The sequence below is a fragment of the Mugil cephalus genome, chromosome 1, assembly GCF_022458985.1.
Source record: "Mugil cephalus isolate CIBA_MC_2020 chromosome 1, CIBA_Mcephalus_1.1, whole genome shotgun sequence".
NCBI lineage: Eukaryota > Metazoa > Chordata > Actinopteri > Mugiliformes > Mugilidae > Mugil > Mugil cephalus.
Genome location: NC_061770.1, coordinates 22,465,545 through 22,484,428, shown reverse-complemented (window position 1 = coordinate 22,484,428; position 18,884 = coordinate 22,465,545). Strand labels below are relative to the sequence as shown.

The following is an 18,884-nucleotide window of genomic DNA, read 5'->3' as shown; positions in this document are numbered from 1 at the left end:
TAGATAAAGTGTTGATACTGCAGTGTTTCCATGGTTTCCACTACTTACCTACCTAGCTAGCTACGTAGATAGCTACCCATCTATCTACATGAGGTGTTGAGGAACCAGGCTGGAGACTGAACAATACTAGAAAAGCACATTGGAAAAGGAGGGACTACAAAACACCAGTGAAGAGTGGCTAATGAACCAGAGAGCAGACCAAGCAACCTGATGGTAGAAATCCAACAGGAGTTACCAGGTATAAAGAGCTGGGCAGCACTAGGGTCTAACATGGTTGGCACATATTGGCTAAAGAAGCTAGTTGCACTAGTTTAGCACCTGGCAGGACACACAAACTAGCTGCTAAGGGGTGGGACCCACCTTGAATGGCTAACCGAAGGCCGTACAGTCCAGATCCTGAAGGATCCTCAGAGGGGAGCGGTTCCATCCAAGTACCGCTCGAAAATCTGCCAATGGCCAAGATGGAAGCTCCTGTCAGGCCATCATAGAGCAGGAACATGGCTCAATACATGAGGGACCAGAAAGGAGTTGGAAGGAACACCAGGGGAGCAAAGCACCAGACACTTGTAGAAAAAACAGTCATCCGAGACTGTAACACCAACCTGTCTCTAAGAGTCTTCATCAAGAACTTTGGCCAACTTCAACCCAACTGTGTAAGTCAACATCAAGAAATGCATATACTTAAGAGATTCCCTGACGCAGTTCCGCAAGAGGCCTACAGATCAGTGTAACCATTAGCCACCTCCACTGCATGAACAACTTCAACAACTATGCCAGAAATGGTCAAAAGGAAAGATGCAAAAAAGGGGGTGTGATTAACTAGTCTGACCTGGCGTCCTGCCTGATCTTTACCCTAGCCTTGAGGGTGGCTGTAGCTCAGTAGGAACAGTGGGTTGTCCACAAACCAAAGGGTTAGCAAAACCACGTCAGGTTTTCCTCTGAGGGTTTTATAATCTTGAATCATACAATAAATAACTTCCTTCCGATAAAGAAACACTTTCACTGAGAGAATGATTGCAAAAACCTGATGATGATCATAAATTCCTATTATTAACCATCTCCTTTCTTACACTGAATTAGTCCTATCCTTGCTTCTCTAAAACCAAAGCTGCCGCATTACAGTTATAATTTAACATGTTGTATTATAGACTGATCAGCCATAACATTAAAACCACTCACAGGAGAAGAAAATATCAATGTTCTGCTGGGAAACTTTTAGACTAGGCATTCATTCATGTGGATGTTACTTAGACATGTATCATCCACCCAGACCAGACCAGACACCCCCCACCCCATAGCAATGACACGTCTTGATGGCAGCAGCTAACCCCAGCAGGATGCAGCCTGACACAGACAAACACACACACAAAGCGGTTCAGGAACAACACGAAGAATGGCACAAAGTGTTGACCTGGCCTCCAAATTAACTAGATCCCAAACTGATCAAGTATCTGTGCGATGATCCACAGAGGCCCCTCCTGTCCCCTTTGAAGGCTCAATATTAAGAAAGTGATCATAATGTTATGCTTGATCAGTGTATATACAGTTTCTGAAAGCAATATATTAAAAGTATTGACGTCAAATAATTCCGATTATAAATGATGACTGTATATCTAAAAATTGCTCGTGTTATCTCTGACTCAGATTCAAAGAGGAGGAAGGGTGTTGTTGGATAATCAATGTATGAGGCAGAAATACAGCTGAAATCGTGCAAGTAATAGTAAAGGCAATGCTAACTTTGAGATGAACAGTTGTCTGTAGTCGTCAGTATGAGAACAAATGAACAATATGGAAAATATTGCTACACACATGCGATTTTTTCCCCATCCTCGTCCATTCCAATACGTTTTAACCTTGGAAATCAGATTGTCAATTGTAAAACAGATAATGGTACTCTCTTGATTCCACTCTGGACATGTCACAGCTTAGCGTGTCCAATTAAAAAATCATTTTCTGGTTAAAGTAGGTTGATCAGTACTTGTATACATCCTGCTTGGATCCCTTTACAGCCTGAGGTGATGCAAACCAGACACACCACTTGACTAGCTGACCTTTCACAACATCCCTCTCTTCAGAACAACAAGTGTCACACTACTCCATTTGTCTGCCGAAGGTGCAAGAGTGAGAATAAGAAAGAGTAAAGAAATTAAGCGAGCAAAGTCAAACTGCCTCACAAATGATGACTCAAATACTACACCTCCGGATGCAATAGCCAACGCGCACAGTCCTGCCATATTTGTCCAGCGGAGAAGAAGAAGCAGAGGAGCAGACAGGGTGCCGGTGATATACTGTAGATTGCGTGGAGCCGTGGAGCAGGAGAAAAAGGGTGGTACTGCTAAATCTCTCTGGGACAGGACATTTACGAGGGCTTGACTCACTTCCAGACATTGTTCATTTCACTCACAGGAAAGTAGCAACATGCAAGTTGCGACCCACAACAAGCGGCCCTTCCCTCAACTGGGTGAAAAAAAAAACAACAAAAAAAACAAAAACAAAGTCAAAGGGTTCAAGACTGAAAATTGACTGCACTATACTTTTGTTGAATCCAGTAAAGTATATCCTTCAGTATGAGGCTCAGTGGGATTATCCAACTTTTGTAAAGTGCAAAGCTTTGTGGACGCTTTGCTCCTACGCCTTCAGGGTCATTACATAAAGCAAGGTTAGTACTGACTTGCACATTCAGAGAAGCTGAAAGGCATCAATAAAACCGCCCTGAGGCCTTTTAGACACAATTACACAACTCTGTGATAGGGCCGAAGCTCAATAGTGGCGCGACTGACTTTGTTAGTTTGACTATTTATTCAATTTAATCATTGTGTTCCAGACAAAGAAACAGACAACGCACACTAAAAAGTGTATTAAACTGCTAAGGATGACACACTCTCTTTTACTAGTATTCATATAGCCACCATGTGGATTAGAGGCACTATAGGGCCTTAAAGGGCTGCACAACGAAACTGAAAATCAGCATTTGTCCAAGAACTCGATTCTCACTGCCCCCACCTCCACCACCTTAATAGCTTCTACACTCACTTTAATATCTACATGCACTTGCATTTTTTTTTTATTAATATATTTTGTTTAGTTTTGTTTTCATCTGTGCACATGTGAGGATGCGTGTGTTTATGAGAGAGTGAAAGTATCTCTGGGAGAGCTGTTTTTAAATTCCATTGTACTGCTCCCAATGCAATGACAATGAAGACATTCTCTTCTATTCTAAGTCACTATTCACTGCTGTAACCTCAACTGTTAGTAGAGTAAATTAGCATGTCTGACTGCGGTTTGAAGGTTCAGTGCCACTGTGCAACTGTGATTTGTTTCTGTATATTTAATATACAGTATGTTGTCGTCTATGGCATAGACTGTATATAAATATGCACATGTCGGCACTTCCTGCATTTGCACTGATGCTACTTTACTGGGGATGTGGGTGGAGCAATGAAAGAAATTTTTAGCTTTGGCCGAAGTCCCATCCACTAACATGGAGGAGGCAGTACAAGGCCTATGACCTGTACTGCAGCCAAACACCAGGGGGAGCTCTACTTGCGTTAGCTTCACTTTTGAGGAACAGTTCCACCTCTATCTTTATACAGTCTATGCTGTGATGAGTCACAACTGTTTTGGAGGCACAAGGTAGACCTGCACAATATTAGGAAAGGTGGACCTAATGTTCATAATCAGATGGGTCATATACGTCGTCCCACGCTCAGTCTTTAAGCTCTTAATAGACCCCTTCATGGTCTACATCACAGTGACGTCATAACGTTAGCTGGAGGCGAACACTGTCACTGTCAATCATGAAAATGTCGTCTTGCTGTACTTTTTGGTGCCAAAACCAAAAAAGCAAAAACACCTAACTTAAAGTTTTATCATATACCAGCAACGAGTTTGGTTGAATGCGATTAAAAGAAAGGATTGGAGTGAGACAATCATCAACAACTCTCTGTTTGCAGCCACATTTGCCATCAGGTAAGATCAATATCTAATATGTCATCAGTTTTAGCCTGGATAACGTTATGAGCTGTTCTAAATTGTGACCTCATGTAATCATTATTTTCAGGATTCTTGATACATGCTAATGCTAATGCTAACCATTAGCTATCGCAGCGTTAGTTGTGTGTTTCAGGGGTGTCCAAGCAAAAGTTGCATTTACTACGTTACACTCCACAGTGGTTCCATTTACTTCTTTGGAAGTTTAAGAAACGTGACTGGACTTGTAGAGTTTCTTGAAGACGTTTTATCTTCGTTTTACCTTCTTCAGTTCTAAGGATCTGGTGGAGAGCTTAGGTTTATATAGGACGTCTGCAGGTGTAGGCCATCAGAAACTAGTATGACTAGTGTCTAGATGCTTTTATAGCATTAATTCAGTTTAGGCTATTTTCAAATTTTCTGCAACGTTTTCGTATTCTTTCATACAAAGTCATTCTAATGTCATGTGTCCTCCCTTTTGCCCTTAACCACACCCTCTCTTTTAATGTACCGGATAAAAGGACACAGACAATCAGAGGTCACATGAATGACAATGTGCAGCCGAGATAGGACAGGAAAGGATATTACATTTAGATGCAGCTGCATCTCAAGCCTTTAAGGTCACTCCAATAATCGTATTTGACCCTTAGGATGCATGCAGCTAGAGAGTTTTAGGATTTTGCAGGATTAGGATTAAATTCCGCTTCGAGTGGAACAAATAAGGAGAGGTATATGCAAACATGCACCAGTTTAGTTATTTCCTCGCTGAACAGGGATGTTATCACATGACAGGAGCTATTCAGAGCGACCTACACCCTCGTTGCAGTTGCAGCTTTTCCCCCACAAGATGGCAGAAACGGCTCCGAATCTCACAACAGGTTTTAACCTAAATACAGTAGAAGCCTCCTGTGGATTATTTTTAGTGTCTGTGCTGGATGACAGCTACACTTTCCTAAAGACCTGGCTCACTTGCATGTGTGTGTCTGTACATCATTTCAAGACAGCATGTGACAGGTAATGTTAATGCTTGAAGCCTGGTATAAAAGACACCAGGGGTAATGTTTAGAGATTTAGAGAGATGTGGATGATAGACACAGTTCAATTACCACAATGTAGACATGAATACAGCGTCTTCTTTTTAAGGTAAAATCAAATTAAATCCATTTCAGACTTTTTTTGTTATGTCTCGTCTCCCCTCAGGCAGATGAGGTCGACGGCCGCCTACCTGTCCCCACTGTCACCATGTCCTCAGCCATTTGTTGTGTCTCGTTATAGTATTTGTAAAGTCTAGTCCTTAGTATATAAAGTTCCCTGAGATGATTTGTGATTTACTTGGTGCTACACAAATAAAATTGATGTGAATCAAAATTAAGCCTCGTCTAAACTTATTCAGTTTTCTCTCTATTTAACTGGTAAAATTAAGCAAACTATGTAATTAGAAAATGGATCAACAAAACTATAATTGTCTCATATTTGTGTCTGTCATCAAATCAAGCTGATTTCCTCTGTGTGTAGTAAATTTTAAGGTCATTTATGAACACTATGCAGTCAGAGTGAGCATGGCCTTTGACCTTTTGGATACACATGTAATCACTTAATATTTTTGATACATATAGAGATTTCTGTGAAATTTTCTCATCATAACTAGCATATAAATTCTTCATGCGAGACCTTTTGGCCTCCAAATGCAGATCTGAAGAAATTCCTTAAAGGCGCACGCACCGTTATGTGAAATTTAGTCACTCAGTGTATCCCCCAGGACTTGGATAAGTGAGAAAAAGCCTTTTTAAACCAATCACGCCTGGAATATAGTCCTAAATCTATACCTGCCCTAGACAATCCCTTCGTGTTAACTACATTTATAGTCAATGTGAATGTACAGACTGCAATAAGTAATGTGGAAAATTCTTGAGTTTATTTATCACTTTATTAATGACTGGCTAATTGGCAGCTCTACATTACAGCAACTATGCTAAGCTTAAGCTAACAGCTGTGCCGCCGGATAAGGACAATGCCTGGACCAATTTAAAACCACCTTTTCTCACTTATCCAACTCTGGGGAATACGGTGAATGATTACATTTTCCATAGGGGTGGAGGGGTGGCGTATCCCTTTAAAGGCATTCGATCGCTCACTAATGCAAATAAGAGAAACACTCAACTGGTTACAGCCTGAATTTCTTTCCACAATAAAGACTAATTTTTTTCCTCATTCCTCTTTTTTTTTTTTTTTTTTTAACTGCAACACTGTCCTGCACCTCCTCATTAGCATTTTGTAGCTTTCAATAATTAAATAGTTTGGACTTTATTACAGTAGCTGAATAGTAAAGACTTTAGTAGTAAGGTTATAAGAGGGTTTAACTGGTTATCTAGTCACCATTTTGACATTTAGTAGTTAACAACGGAGCCCTTTTGACTGTCACTAATTTACCTGCGCTAAAAACAATTGTAGGTCAGAGTAACTGAGCTAAATTTGTGTTTGACTTGTAAAGATTCATCCAAACTTCTGCAACTCACTAGTTAGCTCGTAAGACAGTTAGCGCGCTTGAGGCTGTTACTCAAAGTTAACTGGTTTGTGTTTCTGCTGGAACTAGATGGATCATTAGAGCCTGAAAATTGGGAGCTAGCTAATAAAGCTAAACTAGAAAAAGTAGTTCAACTAGACTAAAAGGTGTCTGATATGAAGGTTGCAAGCTGCAAGGTCCAAGACATGGAAGCTTCTGCTGCCATAAATCCCAAACTGTCTTTGCATTGTGGTTAAAAAAGGAAACTTGTGAAATAAAAATAAACTACACGTATCCTTAGAAACAGCTAGTTTTATAGTGGACAGGGACGGGGTCCTGCACATCTGCCCTCCCTCGTCCAAACACAGGCTTGGACGCATTTACTGTGCGTCTATCCGCGTCAGCCAGCATTGCAACACCGGGGACGTTGTGCAAGCATTTTCTGCATTCCTTCACGGTGAGTGCGAAAGGCCGATCTCGGGGCTGGACGCAGAGTCTTATCAAAGCAACCTCCAAGACATTTTTGCCTTATCAGCACTGCCAGGAGGCTGAGAGGCTGTGTAATGTAGCCGCTCATTTAGCCTGAAAGCTGAAAGCAGTGGAGTGCACCGGGACACGTCGGTTGTCTGACTGTGAGGAGGTTTCTCTGCTGGGAGGAACTGAGTGACTGGAAATGAAGATAACACATTCCCCTCAGCCATCTCCAGGAGATCAATGCAGTTTATGTTTCCCTTTGATGCTATTTACATAGACCGTAACATATTAGGCTCTTTGTATTTATTATATAGTGATTGTTTTGCTTGTATGAACACTGATCTGCCACAACATTAAAACCACCACCGACAGGACAAGAAAATAACTTGTGACAATTCACTGTTCTGCTGGGAAACTTTTGAACCTGTCATTTGTGTGGATATTACTCAGACATGTATTACCCATCCAGAAGTTACGAAATGTATCATGATACTTGAGTCACGATACGATACATTATTACGATATTATGATATTGCGATTATATTCGAATATTCTACATCGTTCACTGAGAAACTTTAAATGCAGCTTAAAATGCACATTGTATATATGTACATCAGATGACAGTGGTGATCCATTTCCAATTTGTTGCACTTGTACAGAAAAAGTGGGGGCCCAAAACATGACCTTTTCCTTTTCTTTTAAAATCAATATTAAGACTTTCAAAATCGATATGGCATCGGAAGAAAACAAATCATGATATATTGCCACTTAAGGAACAACTCAAAAGACGATCAAGGACCCCCATTAACAACCCGACCCACCCGATGTTGGGCAGGTGGTCGTAATGTTATGCCTGATCGGGGGAAGATATATCTCTCGAATCTCTGCAACCCTACACCTCCACTGCATATCGAGTGTTCAGTGTGAATCTTGTGCTGAAACATGACTATGAGGTTGTACGTTTCGCATCCAGCCATCTCAGCCGCAATGAGACCTGACACCGACACGAACACTACGCACATGTCTGGAATTAATCCGTTTTTATCTGTGGTTTTATCTATGGCGGTCATTATATACTCTGTGTGTTATTGAAAGGGGTCGACTCAAAATGCTTTGACCTCAGGAAAAAAAAAAAAAAAATGAAATGAAATGAAGAAGAAAGCCATCAAAAAAGACAAAGAGGAGACTGGCAGATGAGACGGGATTGTAATAGAATAAAAAGAGGGGAGTGTTAGATAAAAGGAGCCAGGGGGGACGCCTCTGAAAATCAGGCCAGCTCACTAAGCGCCCGCTCCACCGTGAGTCGCGCAGATTTAGCAACTTAGCGGACCCCTCCGCTCGGGACATGCCTCGCCAGCTCCATCTACTACAGCGTAGCCGTGTGTCTTGCTCGTTGCCCGGGAGGGGAGCGTTACGCGAGGGACACGAGCCTGTTGTGGACCAGCCTTCTCAACAGATGTGCTCCAGGCAGATGCTATTCACTGCTGGGGCTCAATGGGAGGACACACCAACCAATCCAAATCCAGGCACACAACAGAATGAGGTCACCGGCACACGTAGGGAAAAAGAGATAAGTGGCTGAATGCAACATTAGAACTCATGTCATGGAACTAATAGACAGAAACTGCTGACTGAGAAGGGATGGGATTTATTCTTGGTTGAAAGATGCGTGCACTTTTCTGTGACTCTGTTCATCTTTTCTCTCCAATACTCATAACTCAAGTTAAGTCTCCAAGTTGGTTCTGTATTTTAAGTGTTGCTATCGAGCTGTTTTTGAGAATGAATGCACTTAAATGTATCTTATTACCGCTGTAAACGTTCAAGTACACAGCACGGGGAAAGTCTACAGCAACATGGAGAGAAAAATAGAGATGCTGATAGATGATCCAGTCACGAGCAAATAGCTGAGGTCTGCATTTTCCTGCAAGCTAAGGGAATAAAATCCTTAAAGCACAGGTCTTCAGCAGGTACCGCAGAGGGGGTCGCAAAATCTTTGGTTGATTATTATTTTACAATTTCCCCACACAAATTTAAATTTCTTTAAACACACATTAACATGGATCCAACATCCGAAGGGATTAACATAGAGCATGCTAGTTCTGTCAATCTAGGCCCCGCCCCTATCGCTGCTGAACCAATCACGACGCTGCATATTACACACTGAATCTGTCAGGTTCCCTGCTATTGGCCGAGAGTCTATTCAGTCCCCAGGAGAAATTAAACTTTGAATTTCTCTATTGTTTTCTTTGTCTGTCAATTGTGTATATCAGTTACGTATGTTTATGTTAACTGTAGTTGCACATGTTTTAAATAATAAAAAAAAAATGAGTATTTGAACCTGTGTATCATTTGAATAATACTGAATATTCTTAATGTTGAATGCAAATAATAATGTATATATATCTTAAAGACAATAGGTTGAGTTTAATATAGAACACATATAGTAGGTAGAGGGTTCCTAATTAATCTCTCCATCAGTTTGTGTGATCTTGGCCTGTAAAACGTTGAAGGCCGCTGCCTTAAAGAATACGTAAAAGTGATGAATTCAACCTAATGTCGGTCTCCCAGACAACAACAACGCGCCGTGTACAGGGTGACGACAAATCTGAAGCCGTTCTCCTTTTAAAGAGCAACAATAAAATCCCAAGGAGTGTTATTTGTGCTGGTAGACGGCCAGAACACAGTCTGCCGTCTCCTAATTGAGACTGTCTAACACATCCTCCGGGCACCAAGTAATGTTTTCTCTGCCCACAGCACAACAAACACTGGACTGTTTAGCCGAGGCGCTAACAATCATCTTGGCAGGTGCTGACATTTTGGAGGAATTTCAGCGGTGAGCTACCGTTAGGGAAAGATACTGATAAGATTTTATCAGCCTGGTTCCTTATCAATTTTCTTGCAGCATGAGAACAGCAACAATCATCATTAGAAAAAAATGTACACAACTTAAGAATGTTTAAGCGGCGTTTTGCGTATTCGTAGAAATCACTCTGCTTTAACCTGTGTGCTCGGCGTTACGTAACGCCAGGCTTTTAACAGACGGGGCAGCTTGGCTGAGGAGCAGCTTAGATCGTCAGAGGTCCTGCTCAACATTCCTCTCGAGTGATCCAATCAGAAGTGGCCGGCTTTAAGTACATATGCAAACACACCCGAGATAATCTGAGGTCGCCTGAGAGATTGAAACGCTCAGGCCACATTTGGAGGTGGAACTCTAACTCAACTGAGGTTTTAACCTTGTTCTTTCAGAAAGAAAAACAAAAACAAACACAAGTAATGTCTTTTCATTTATTTGGCTCTTGGCTGTTTGCTGGCTGTGTATTTTTCCATCATAAGTATCAGCCTGTGGTTAATTAGCCACGTTAATTAGTTACTGTGCTTTCTAAATAATTGCGTGCGTCTTTATTTACCTTTATTGCGATTGAGATCATTAATTTCACTGCTGCAAACAGCTCAACGGATAGAGACGTTACTCCGAGTGTGGACACTTCTTCCAGGATTTGCCTTATAATCTGAGATTTGTGAGAGATTTTGTTTGCGATGCACACGCAAACAAACAGCGGTGGTCGTGGCTCTGACCCAGAGGTTGCGATTCGTTGCAGACAAACAGCTGTTTGCAAAATATCCTGCGCTGCAACTCGAGATCAGATCACAGGTATCTACTGAAGAGCGACACATTTTAATGCTGGTTGTGATCACAGTCATGGTACAATACACGGGATAATCCCATATTGTATAGGCAGGTGTTTCTGCATAGCATTTACACCATTACATTTGAATTCTAATGACGTCACAACCAGCAGTGTTGCTGGTGACACATTTCCTTGTTGCACTTTTCCCCTGCAAAACATACAAAAGAAAGAACCCGATAAACTTGAAGATGTACAACATAAATCGGCACATTTGGTACCACATCTCGATTCCTACCGTACAAATAGATGCAAGTTGTTTTTTTTCTGTGTTTTCTGTGTTTTATCCAAGGACACTTGGGTGACAGCAGCCAAACACAGTGGCCTGCAGAAATCCTGAAATCCTACCTCCAGAATCTTTATATTGCATCCAAGAGATCTATTTCATTCTCTGAAAATGAGGCCTTATTCTTTTTTTAAATCATAAGTGAACAGGCAGTTAAAGCTAAGCAGAGATGGTGTAACTTATGCAGACGATGGTTTGTTGGGATGCACTGATTAGATTTGGGTATTCACTGCCACCATGTATCGATACGGGTACTTTATAACACACTGTACCTTACACTGCTGCAGGAGTGTTGATGAAAGACACATGATAATTGGAAAGACTAACGATGCTAGACACATTATTATGAAATGAGTAGCTTTGTTTACCTACGTTTTAGCATCCAAATTAAATCTGTAACACAACAGGCCATTCCCCTTTGTACTACATAAATCGCTCATTTCAGCTCAGGGTGGTAGAGCAAAAAGAAAGTAGATGAAGCAGAGTCAGCGTTATTAGACCTATAAATGAGAGTTCAGAGGATGAGGTGGCACCAGAGAGGACTCATCTGTCACCGTGCTGCATCGATAAAGAGAAAAGACGGGCTGTTGGCTTACAGTCGGAGAAGAGAGAATTCAGACAGTAATTTTAATCCCTTCTTGTCATCAAAGTCTTATTTTTTTTTTTAAGATACTGATTAAGATTCCCATTCGCACGCCCTTCTCCTCAGCAATAATCATTTCAACCCATGATGTGAATATACAGAACTGAATGTACAACGTGTGCATGGCGCTTTAGTATTCACACGCAGTGGTTTTCTCAAAGGGTGGCTCAAGAGAAGCGGCTGCTGCGTGAAGTGGTTAATGTCCTTGAGAGTCTGATTTCATGGAAGTCTGACAAGCAGATAAGGAGAAATCTTGTGTGCAAAGACGACATTTTGTCCTCAGATAAGTGGGAAAAAAAAAAGAAAAAAAGACAGCTATCGGAAAGTGTGCTCGGTTTAATTTGTAGCAAATTAGATTTCGGTATTAGCAGGAAACAAAAGTAGCCAAGAATGTGGCCACGGGATTCAAGGACTGTGTAGGAGGATCACTGATAAACCGGTGTAAATCAGATCTGGATGCATCTCTGTCGACTTAACCCACCTCGCTCCCCAGTGTGAACCCTGTGAACTGGTGTGAAATGGTTTATCTATGATAAAGCAGTATATAAAACCGTTGTTAAATTGTCAGATATAGAGCTCAAATGAAAACAATAGCATTGTCTTCATTGTTGGCCATGGGATTAATCTTATTTAACGGGATAAAGGAAACACCGCCATCTCATAAACGATGGGCAGAGGAGCTGATGGCGCACCTTAAATTAGAGCATCTTAGACATATATACAAGGTCTGGCAGCCCTTCTTTTTACTATTATCATTTTGAACACAAATTTTCATCAGCTCCAACATTTGGCAGCTTCTGCCTCGTATATGCCATGCTGTTGTTAAAGCAAAGTCGGCGCAAGAAAAACTCAAATACCTGATAATTACAGTAAAAATGTCTTCTGATAAGTTACTCTTTGTATAATAACCATCTTTACTTTGATACCAATGAAACTATGATCTTTTATTAAAACATTTGATGTTGCTTCCAGACTTTTGGCCTGTAGTGTACATGAAACATCCATATTTCTTGCAATTTTACTTATATCAAAGCACTTCTACGTCCACAAAATCATTTTACTAGATGTGTTAGGATGGTATTGTACTGTAAACTAGAGACTGGAGGTTATCTGCTACAAATCTGCTACAAATCCTGGGCCCGAAAAGAAGTGAAATGCAAAGATTGAGCCTTGATAGCCATGGCTGAAGTTCCCTCTGTGTAAGTCACCTAACCTAAACCTGAAGCTTCCTGGGTGCTGTACTCAGGTTCCCTCTGCTCTAAATGTGCAAATCTGTGTTAAACACAGATAAAAAAAAAATCCATATGTATAAAACATACTTTTTTTCGTCTCTCAGTGGACAGAATTGCTTTTCGGTTTCTTTTTACACAACGTCTGCAGCCGTGGCAAGCACAACGCCACATGCTAACATTGCTAAAACATTTCTTTTTAAGGAGTAAATCACTGCATTTCCCAGTCTCTGCCAGGTCTCTAATAATGGACGGAGGTGTGGTTTACACCAACAAATAGAGGCCGGCCTTCAAATACAGACCAGGTGCGCTAGTGGTCGGACAATTAAAGCTGTAGTAACACACAGGTGCCACAGATGGCAGCATCTACATTTGAAGTGCCACATGAACTAGGGGTGGGCGATGCTGGAAATTTTGGTATCGATCCGATACCAAGTAAATATAGGGCTAGTATCGCCGATATCAATACAGATACCGATACCGATACTGAAAAATTAAATATTTTCCCCTTTACTACTAAATTTAAAAGAGTGACTGGTAGGAAACGTTGAGTAAATACTGTTAGTACATACCGGTATGAAACAAAGGGAATTAGAAATGATATGATCCAATAATGGGCGGGTGTTCCGGGCGGCTGAGTAAATAAAGGACCCGTCCACTATTAGAGGAAATACGGGGCTGGAAATAGCCTTAATGTGTCATCTTAGGTTCGAAATTATCATGCAACACCAATGGAAACATAAAGTCGACCCTTTGGGATTTCTCTGCATCATGAAATCAAAATAAGAAATAATGTTATCCACTTTTTCCACTTCCGCTGCCTCGTATCAGCTCCAGACAATCTCCATCTGCCCGGTATGAGTCAATATCTGCTCAGAGGTCTTGCTATGTGAGTCGAGCTTAGCACAAACCTTTCTACTCTAATGTCTTACTCTACTTTCCATGCAGCCACAGGTCTGCATTGAACAGCCTAATCTGGCTCTAATCATGCGATAGATAGGAGGTGTTTGTACACCCACACACACGAAAGACAAATCAATACAAACCCAACATAACAGACCTTTCCATGAACGTTAAATGAGATAGTTTGTGGGGAAAAAGAAAGCTCAATACGAAGAGCAGAAGTCGTAATCAACGCTAGTCTCACACAGTTCAGGGTTTATCCCCGTTAAGTGACATCAGCTGCTTGAGAGAAGCTAAAAAGCTCTACTCCAAGAAGCTACAGCTCTCATCCAGTGGCTTCTGACTGGAAAGAGCTCAGAGAGATCACTGACTACACCCCTGAAGGACTTGTGTCTTGCCTCCTCCTCCATCACTGCAAGACCAACTGCCTGCATCCCGGAGCAAGAACACTATCAGACTTTTCAAGAGACAAAATCCCCGCAAAGAACAGTAAATACCTGGCAGACATTTTCAACACCTCACCGGAGAAATGTCACGGGCCAGGCTGACTAACAAACCTCGGGCCATCGCTCAGCACCGCAGGACTTAATGGCTGCAGACCCGTCGCCCTGACCTGAACCCCCTTACACAGCCAAAAGGTCTGCAGGTGATGTATTAAACATGACCCTCCACCTAATCCTCCAGCAGTTGTGGATTTCAACACCATTATTCCTTCCTTGCTGCGGGGCAGGATCTCCCAGCTGAGTGTACCTAACGCCATCTGGATCACAGACTTCCTGTCGGGCCACAGGCTGGGAAATCAGACTCATGAATCATCAGCACCGGTTCTCCCTGCACACACACACACACACACACACACACACTGTTAGTCCCTCCAGACAACAGTCTGCACAACTTGTGGACGACACCACCCTCGCTGGACTCATTGCTGATAGGGAAGAGTCCACTCGCAGGCAGGAAACTGACCCTCTGAGTAGGGCTGGGCAGTATGACCAAAAGTATATTTTTGTCCCAATGTATAATCACATGTTCACAACATATTCTACTGGTTGAGAGAGGAGTTAATGCAGTAGATTGACTAGGGTTACTGTCATGATGAATAAATATTATAAAATAAACCCACACTAGTAGTAGAACAGGTTTACTTGACCCCGTGTTAGCACTGCCTGCTGATGTGGGGACATTTACAACTCAAAGATGAAACAAAAATGACTTAAGTGTTATTAAGATGAAACGAAGAAACAGGGACAATTATTGTTACTTTTATTTTTACATATTTAAACATATTTAAACCGCTACGTCTGTGATGTCAATAGTAGCTCAACCAGCTACCGTAATAACTGTAGTCTGTGCGCAACATTTTTTTATTCTCATTCATAAAAAGATAAAATCGGGGACACTTTTGGGGACAGTTTTGGTCGGGGGACAGGTCATCCAAAACGGGAACTGTCCCCAGAAATCAGGGACGTCTGGTCACCCTAAAAAAATGCTGCTTCATTTTTCAGACCTTTCCATCTTCACCACGCCTCACAGTGACACAGTTGCACCATGTGTGTTTAGAAGCGGTACATTGAAAATAGTCCGGTCAGAAACAGTGTAAAGACAGAGGAGATGGTCATAGATGCTCATAGAAAAACTACAGTCACCATCATCCTAAGCGAATCCTCAGTTGACTCTGTCAGTGCGTTTCACATGCACGTGAAAAAAACGAATTATTGCCTTAATCGGACTATAACAGGAGAACTTAAGTGCATGTTAACACGTTACTCCGATTAAAATTGGAGTTTTCATTATCCGACTGAGACACCCAGATAATGCGATTGGAAGAAAGCTGAATTGAGCATAGCTCTGCATGTAAACGCACTGACTGAGAGTCTTTCCATTTCCAGTCATCACCCAGGAGCTCAAACTTTCTAAAGCACGTCCTGCAGAAGCTTAAAAAGTTTAAAGACAAAGACGATGAACCTCGACACCTCCTTCACCGAGTCCATCCTCAGGGCAAAGACAGACTATCATTCGTTATGGTGAGAGGGTGCAATCTGCCATCTCCTGAGGACCCGAATACCGGCAGGAAAGATTGCAGCAGAGACAATGAAACACGGCCCCTCTGTCAGGAAGCCGCGGTCCATCGGGACAATAAACTTCACACCTGTCAAACTGCAACGCGACGTGGGATGTGATAAAATGTGAAGATTTGTTATGGCAGAGCACTCAGGAACTGCAAACCCTCACGTGGGTGTTTGGAGCACCACAAAAAGCCATTGCAAATTATACTTTGCATAAACAGACACTGGAATTAAATCATAGTGGAATGACGGCTTGGTTCCCTTTTCCACTCTGCTCATTACTGTTTTCTATCATGTACAGGTTGTGTACAATACAGTGGGTTCGACTTAAGTGAAATCTATAAAAATATCCTCACGCAGGAGATGGGAGCTTTTATTAGATACACGGGAGCTGCACTTTCAGCACATTATCCACTAAATCAGATCTTTTTCTCAAGTGAAATCTTCCTAAAAGGAGGCAACAAGGCTACGTGCATTCGTAGCCACAGTAATTGTTATGGCCTCTACACTTTCTGTCCTGTGAGCTCCCAGATGGAGCAGATTTTCCCCTGGAGACTGATCACCACAACCCTTGAAGGATCAATTGGTTGGAGGTTCCCAAGAACTCCTGCGGTTTGCCCGACAGCTGCGAACGTGTGCTCACTGTTCTTTTGAATGACTTCCAAAATGTAGTTATTAAGCACTTGGTTTACTCTGCCTGACAGCTGGACTCTGCATTCATACATTATCTCTGTCACTCTGGGTCTCTCTGTATAGACACATTCAGATTTGTGCTGTTATTTATTGTGTTTTGATTTTGGTTAGGGAGGAAGGTTTTTTCTTTTGGGCTTTATTTTCATTTATTTTTTTCATTTTTGGTTTTGTTTTGTGTGTGACGTCTTCACTCACAACCCTGGACTATACGGCCTGGACCAGGTACAAGTGGAAAGGGTCCGAAACCACCTTCCTTACAATTCCCCATATTGTTAACACTGGCTAGCATGAGCAATGAGGCATGCAAATACACCGATCGATCAGCCACAACATTAAAACCACAGACTTTGACCATCAAGTGGGTAGTTAGTGTTCTGTTGGGAAACTTTTGGACCTGGTATTCATTCCTGTGGATGTTACATGTAGCACACACCTAGACCAGACCAGACACCCCCACCCCATAGCAATAACACTCCTTTGATGGCAGCAGCCTCACACGAACACAAAAACGCTTAAGTAACAACACAAAAACCTCCAGATTCACTGGATCCCAAACTGACAAGCCCACTAACAACATCCATTCTCTGATGAGTCACAACTGTTACCTACACAATAATAGGAAGGCGGTCATAATGTTATGCCTGATCAGAGTATGTCATTGTATCAAACTGTGCGAACTTAATGTCTCCTCAGTCTTTCTTCATATTCTGAGAAAAACACAAACCTTAAATGAAAGTGTAATTGTATCACTGTCCAGCTTTTGCTTTTAGACCGTCCACAAATTGACTTGAGCAATTTGTATCAGTGTAGCATAATGCAAACTGACTGACAACATAATTAGATTGTTTGGGGCAGCTCGTTAGTCCAGGTGGTATGAGCTACATGTAAAAAAATAAAAAAACATTATTTAGAAAAAAAAGAAAAGAGAATAAGTGTGTGTTTGAGTCAAACGGCCAATTAAAAGACATCTTTCTGTCAAACCCAGAGCTGTCTCAGAGGGTGGCTCTGTCATCCCCAATGCATCATTCTGTCAGTATAGAAACCGCACTGTGTTAAACGCTGGAACAATGGCACGTTACTGTGCCGCAGTGGACGCTACCCAACAAGGCTGCCATTGACGGCTCCCGAGCTTCGGCTGCTCCGCGCTGGCAGCTACGTTGCTGCAGACATGGACCTACCCAACTCCAGAAGACTTCGCAACAAATAACCACAGTTAGGAGAGGAGAGTGTGAGACCAGTATGTGCATTTTAAGGTGCTACCGGTATAGCCGTTACCTTAACTAGGGTTGCAATGTTTCCTTGACTTCAGATAATTTGTATATTGAATTGAATGCCTTTGAAATTAGTTATTTTGCAACCATTGTGGGACAGAAGTAGCTTCTTAATGTCCAGCTAAGGGCAAGTCCTCTCAGTTACCTGCAAATCAAATGCATCCTAGCAGAGGCGGCTAGCTTCTGCATTCAGATCAATGCTAGAAAGCTTCCCAGCTGCTGCTCGCCTATAAGCAGCAGTAGCGGGAACGTGGGTGTGCTGCAGTGCTGCAGCAGGGGAGGCCTGACACATTACAAAACCGACGCTGCTATTTCTGGAGCTAGAGATGCTCACAAGTCAAGAGGTGTGCGGTGTATTTACGGGCGTGGAGCTCGGCAGCACGTCCGACCGTCCTCGTTACTGCTAATCACAAAATGCCGTCTGACGCTCTAAATGAGCAGCAGAGCGAGCGAGCGGAGGCGATTAGGCAAGGTGAACGGAAAATAATGTGCAAAGTTTTGACAAAGGTGTCCCCTGATGCTGACAAAGACAATTCCCTTGAAAAGAGACTAGAGCGGTTTATTTTATTTATACAGGATCGAGTCTAAAGATGCACGTCTAAAACCTCGAGAGCAAGCATTAAGCTGACAGTGACAAGGAAAACTCAGCACCCAGCTCATATGAGGGGAGGCCTCTCATCTTGAAGCCTGTCGTGTAGAGAGACAAAGATAATGGAGGAGAAAAGGGAAAGAGAATAAGCGAAGAGATCAATTTATACATGGATAAAGAATGCATGAAGCATATATGAAACAAAGAGTTTCAGTCGGAGTTAATGACCTGCCATGTGAATGCATGGACGGTGGGAGAGGAGAGTGAAGTGGTTTGATGCCAAATGCAGCATGGGAAGTCCGCCCGCATCCTAAACCTAAGGGACGGTCGAGCTTTTGGCAAAAAGGAAAGTTTTAAGCCTAAGCTTAAAGGTACAAAGGGTTTCTACTTCATTCACTTCCACAAGTCACACACATCAAGTCTGATGCGAGTAAAAGTGAAGCAACTTATCTGGGTTATATAGTAACATGAGGTCTGAAGATAAGACAGGGTTGTGCCTTTAATCCTCGTACTGTAAAATGTGACCAAGTCTTAAGTCTTGGTTGGTTTATATCACCTACTTTTACATAAAT

General features: G+C 42.1%; 1 protein-coding gene across 4 annotated transcripts in view; it reads right to left on the bottom strand.

The window, feature by feature from the left end:
- prkcz (protein kinase C, zeta) overlaps positions 1–18,884 on the bottom strand; it is an 88,154-nt gene that overhangs the window by 50,006 nt on the left and 19,264 nt on the right. The window contains exon 1 of one of the 4 annotated variants that reach the window (XM_047603934.1): positions 2,198–2,694. The exons of 2 other annotated variants lie outside the window; for them this stretch is intronic. In XM_047603934.1, the coding sequence (XP_047459890.1) occupies positions 2,198–2,234 (37 nt within the window). In that variant the 5' untranslated portion in view covers positions 2,235–2,694. Of the gene's footprint in view, positions 1–360; positions 1,132–2,197; positions 2,695–18,884 lie in introns of those variants that run through there. One more of the 4 variants, XM_047603924.1, reaches the window with a different exon arrangement.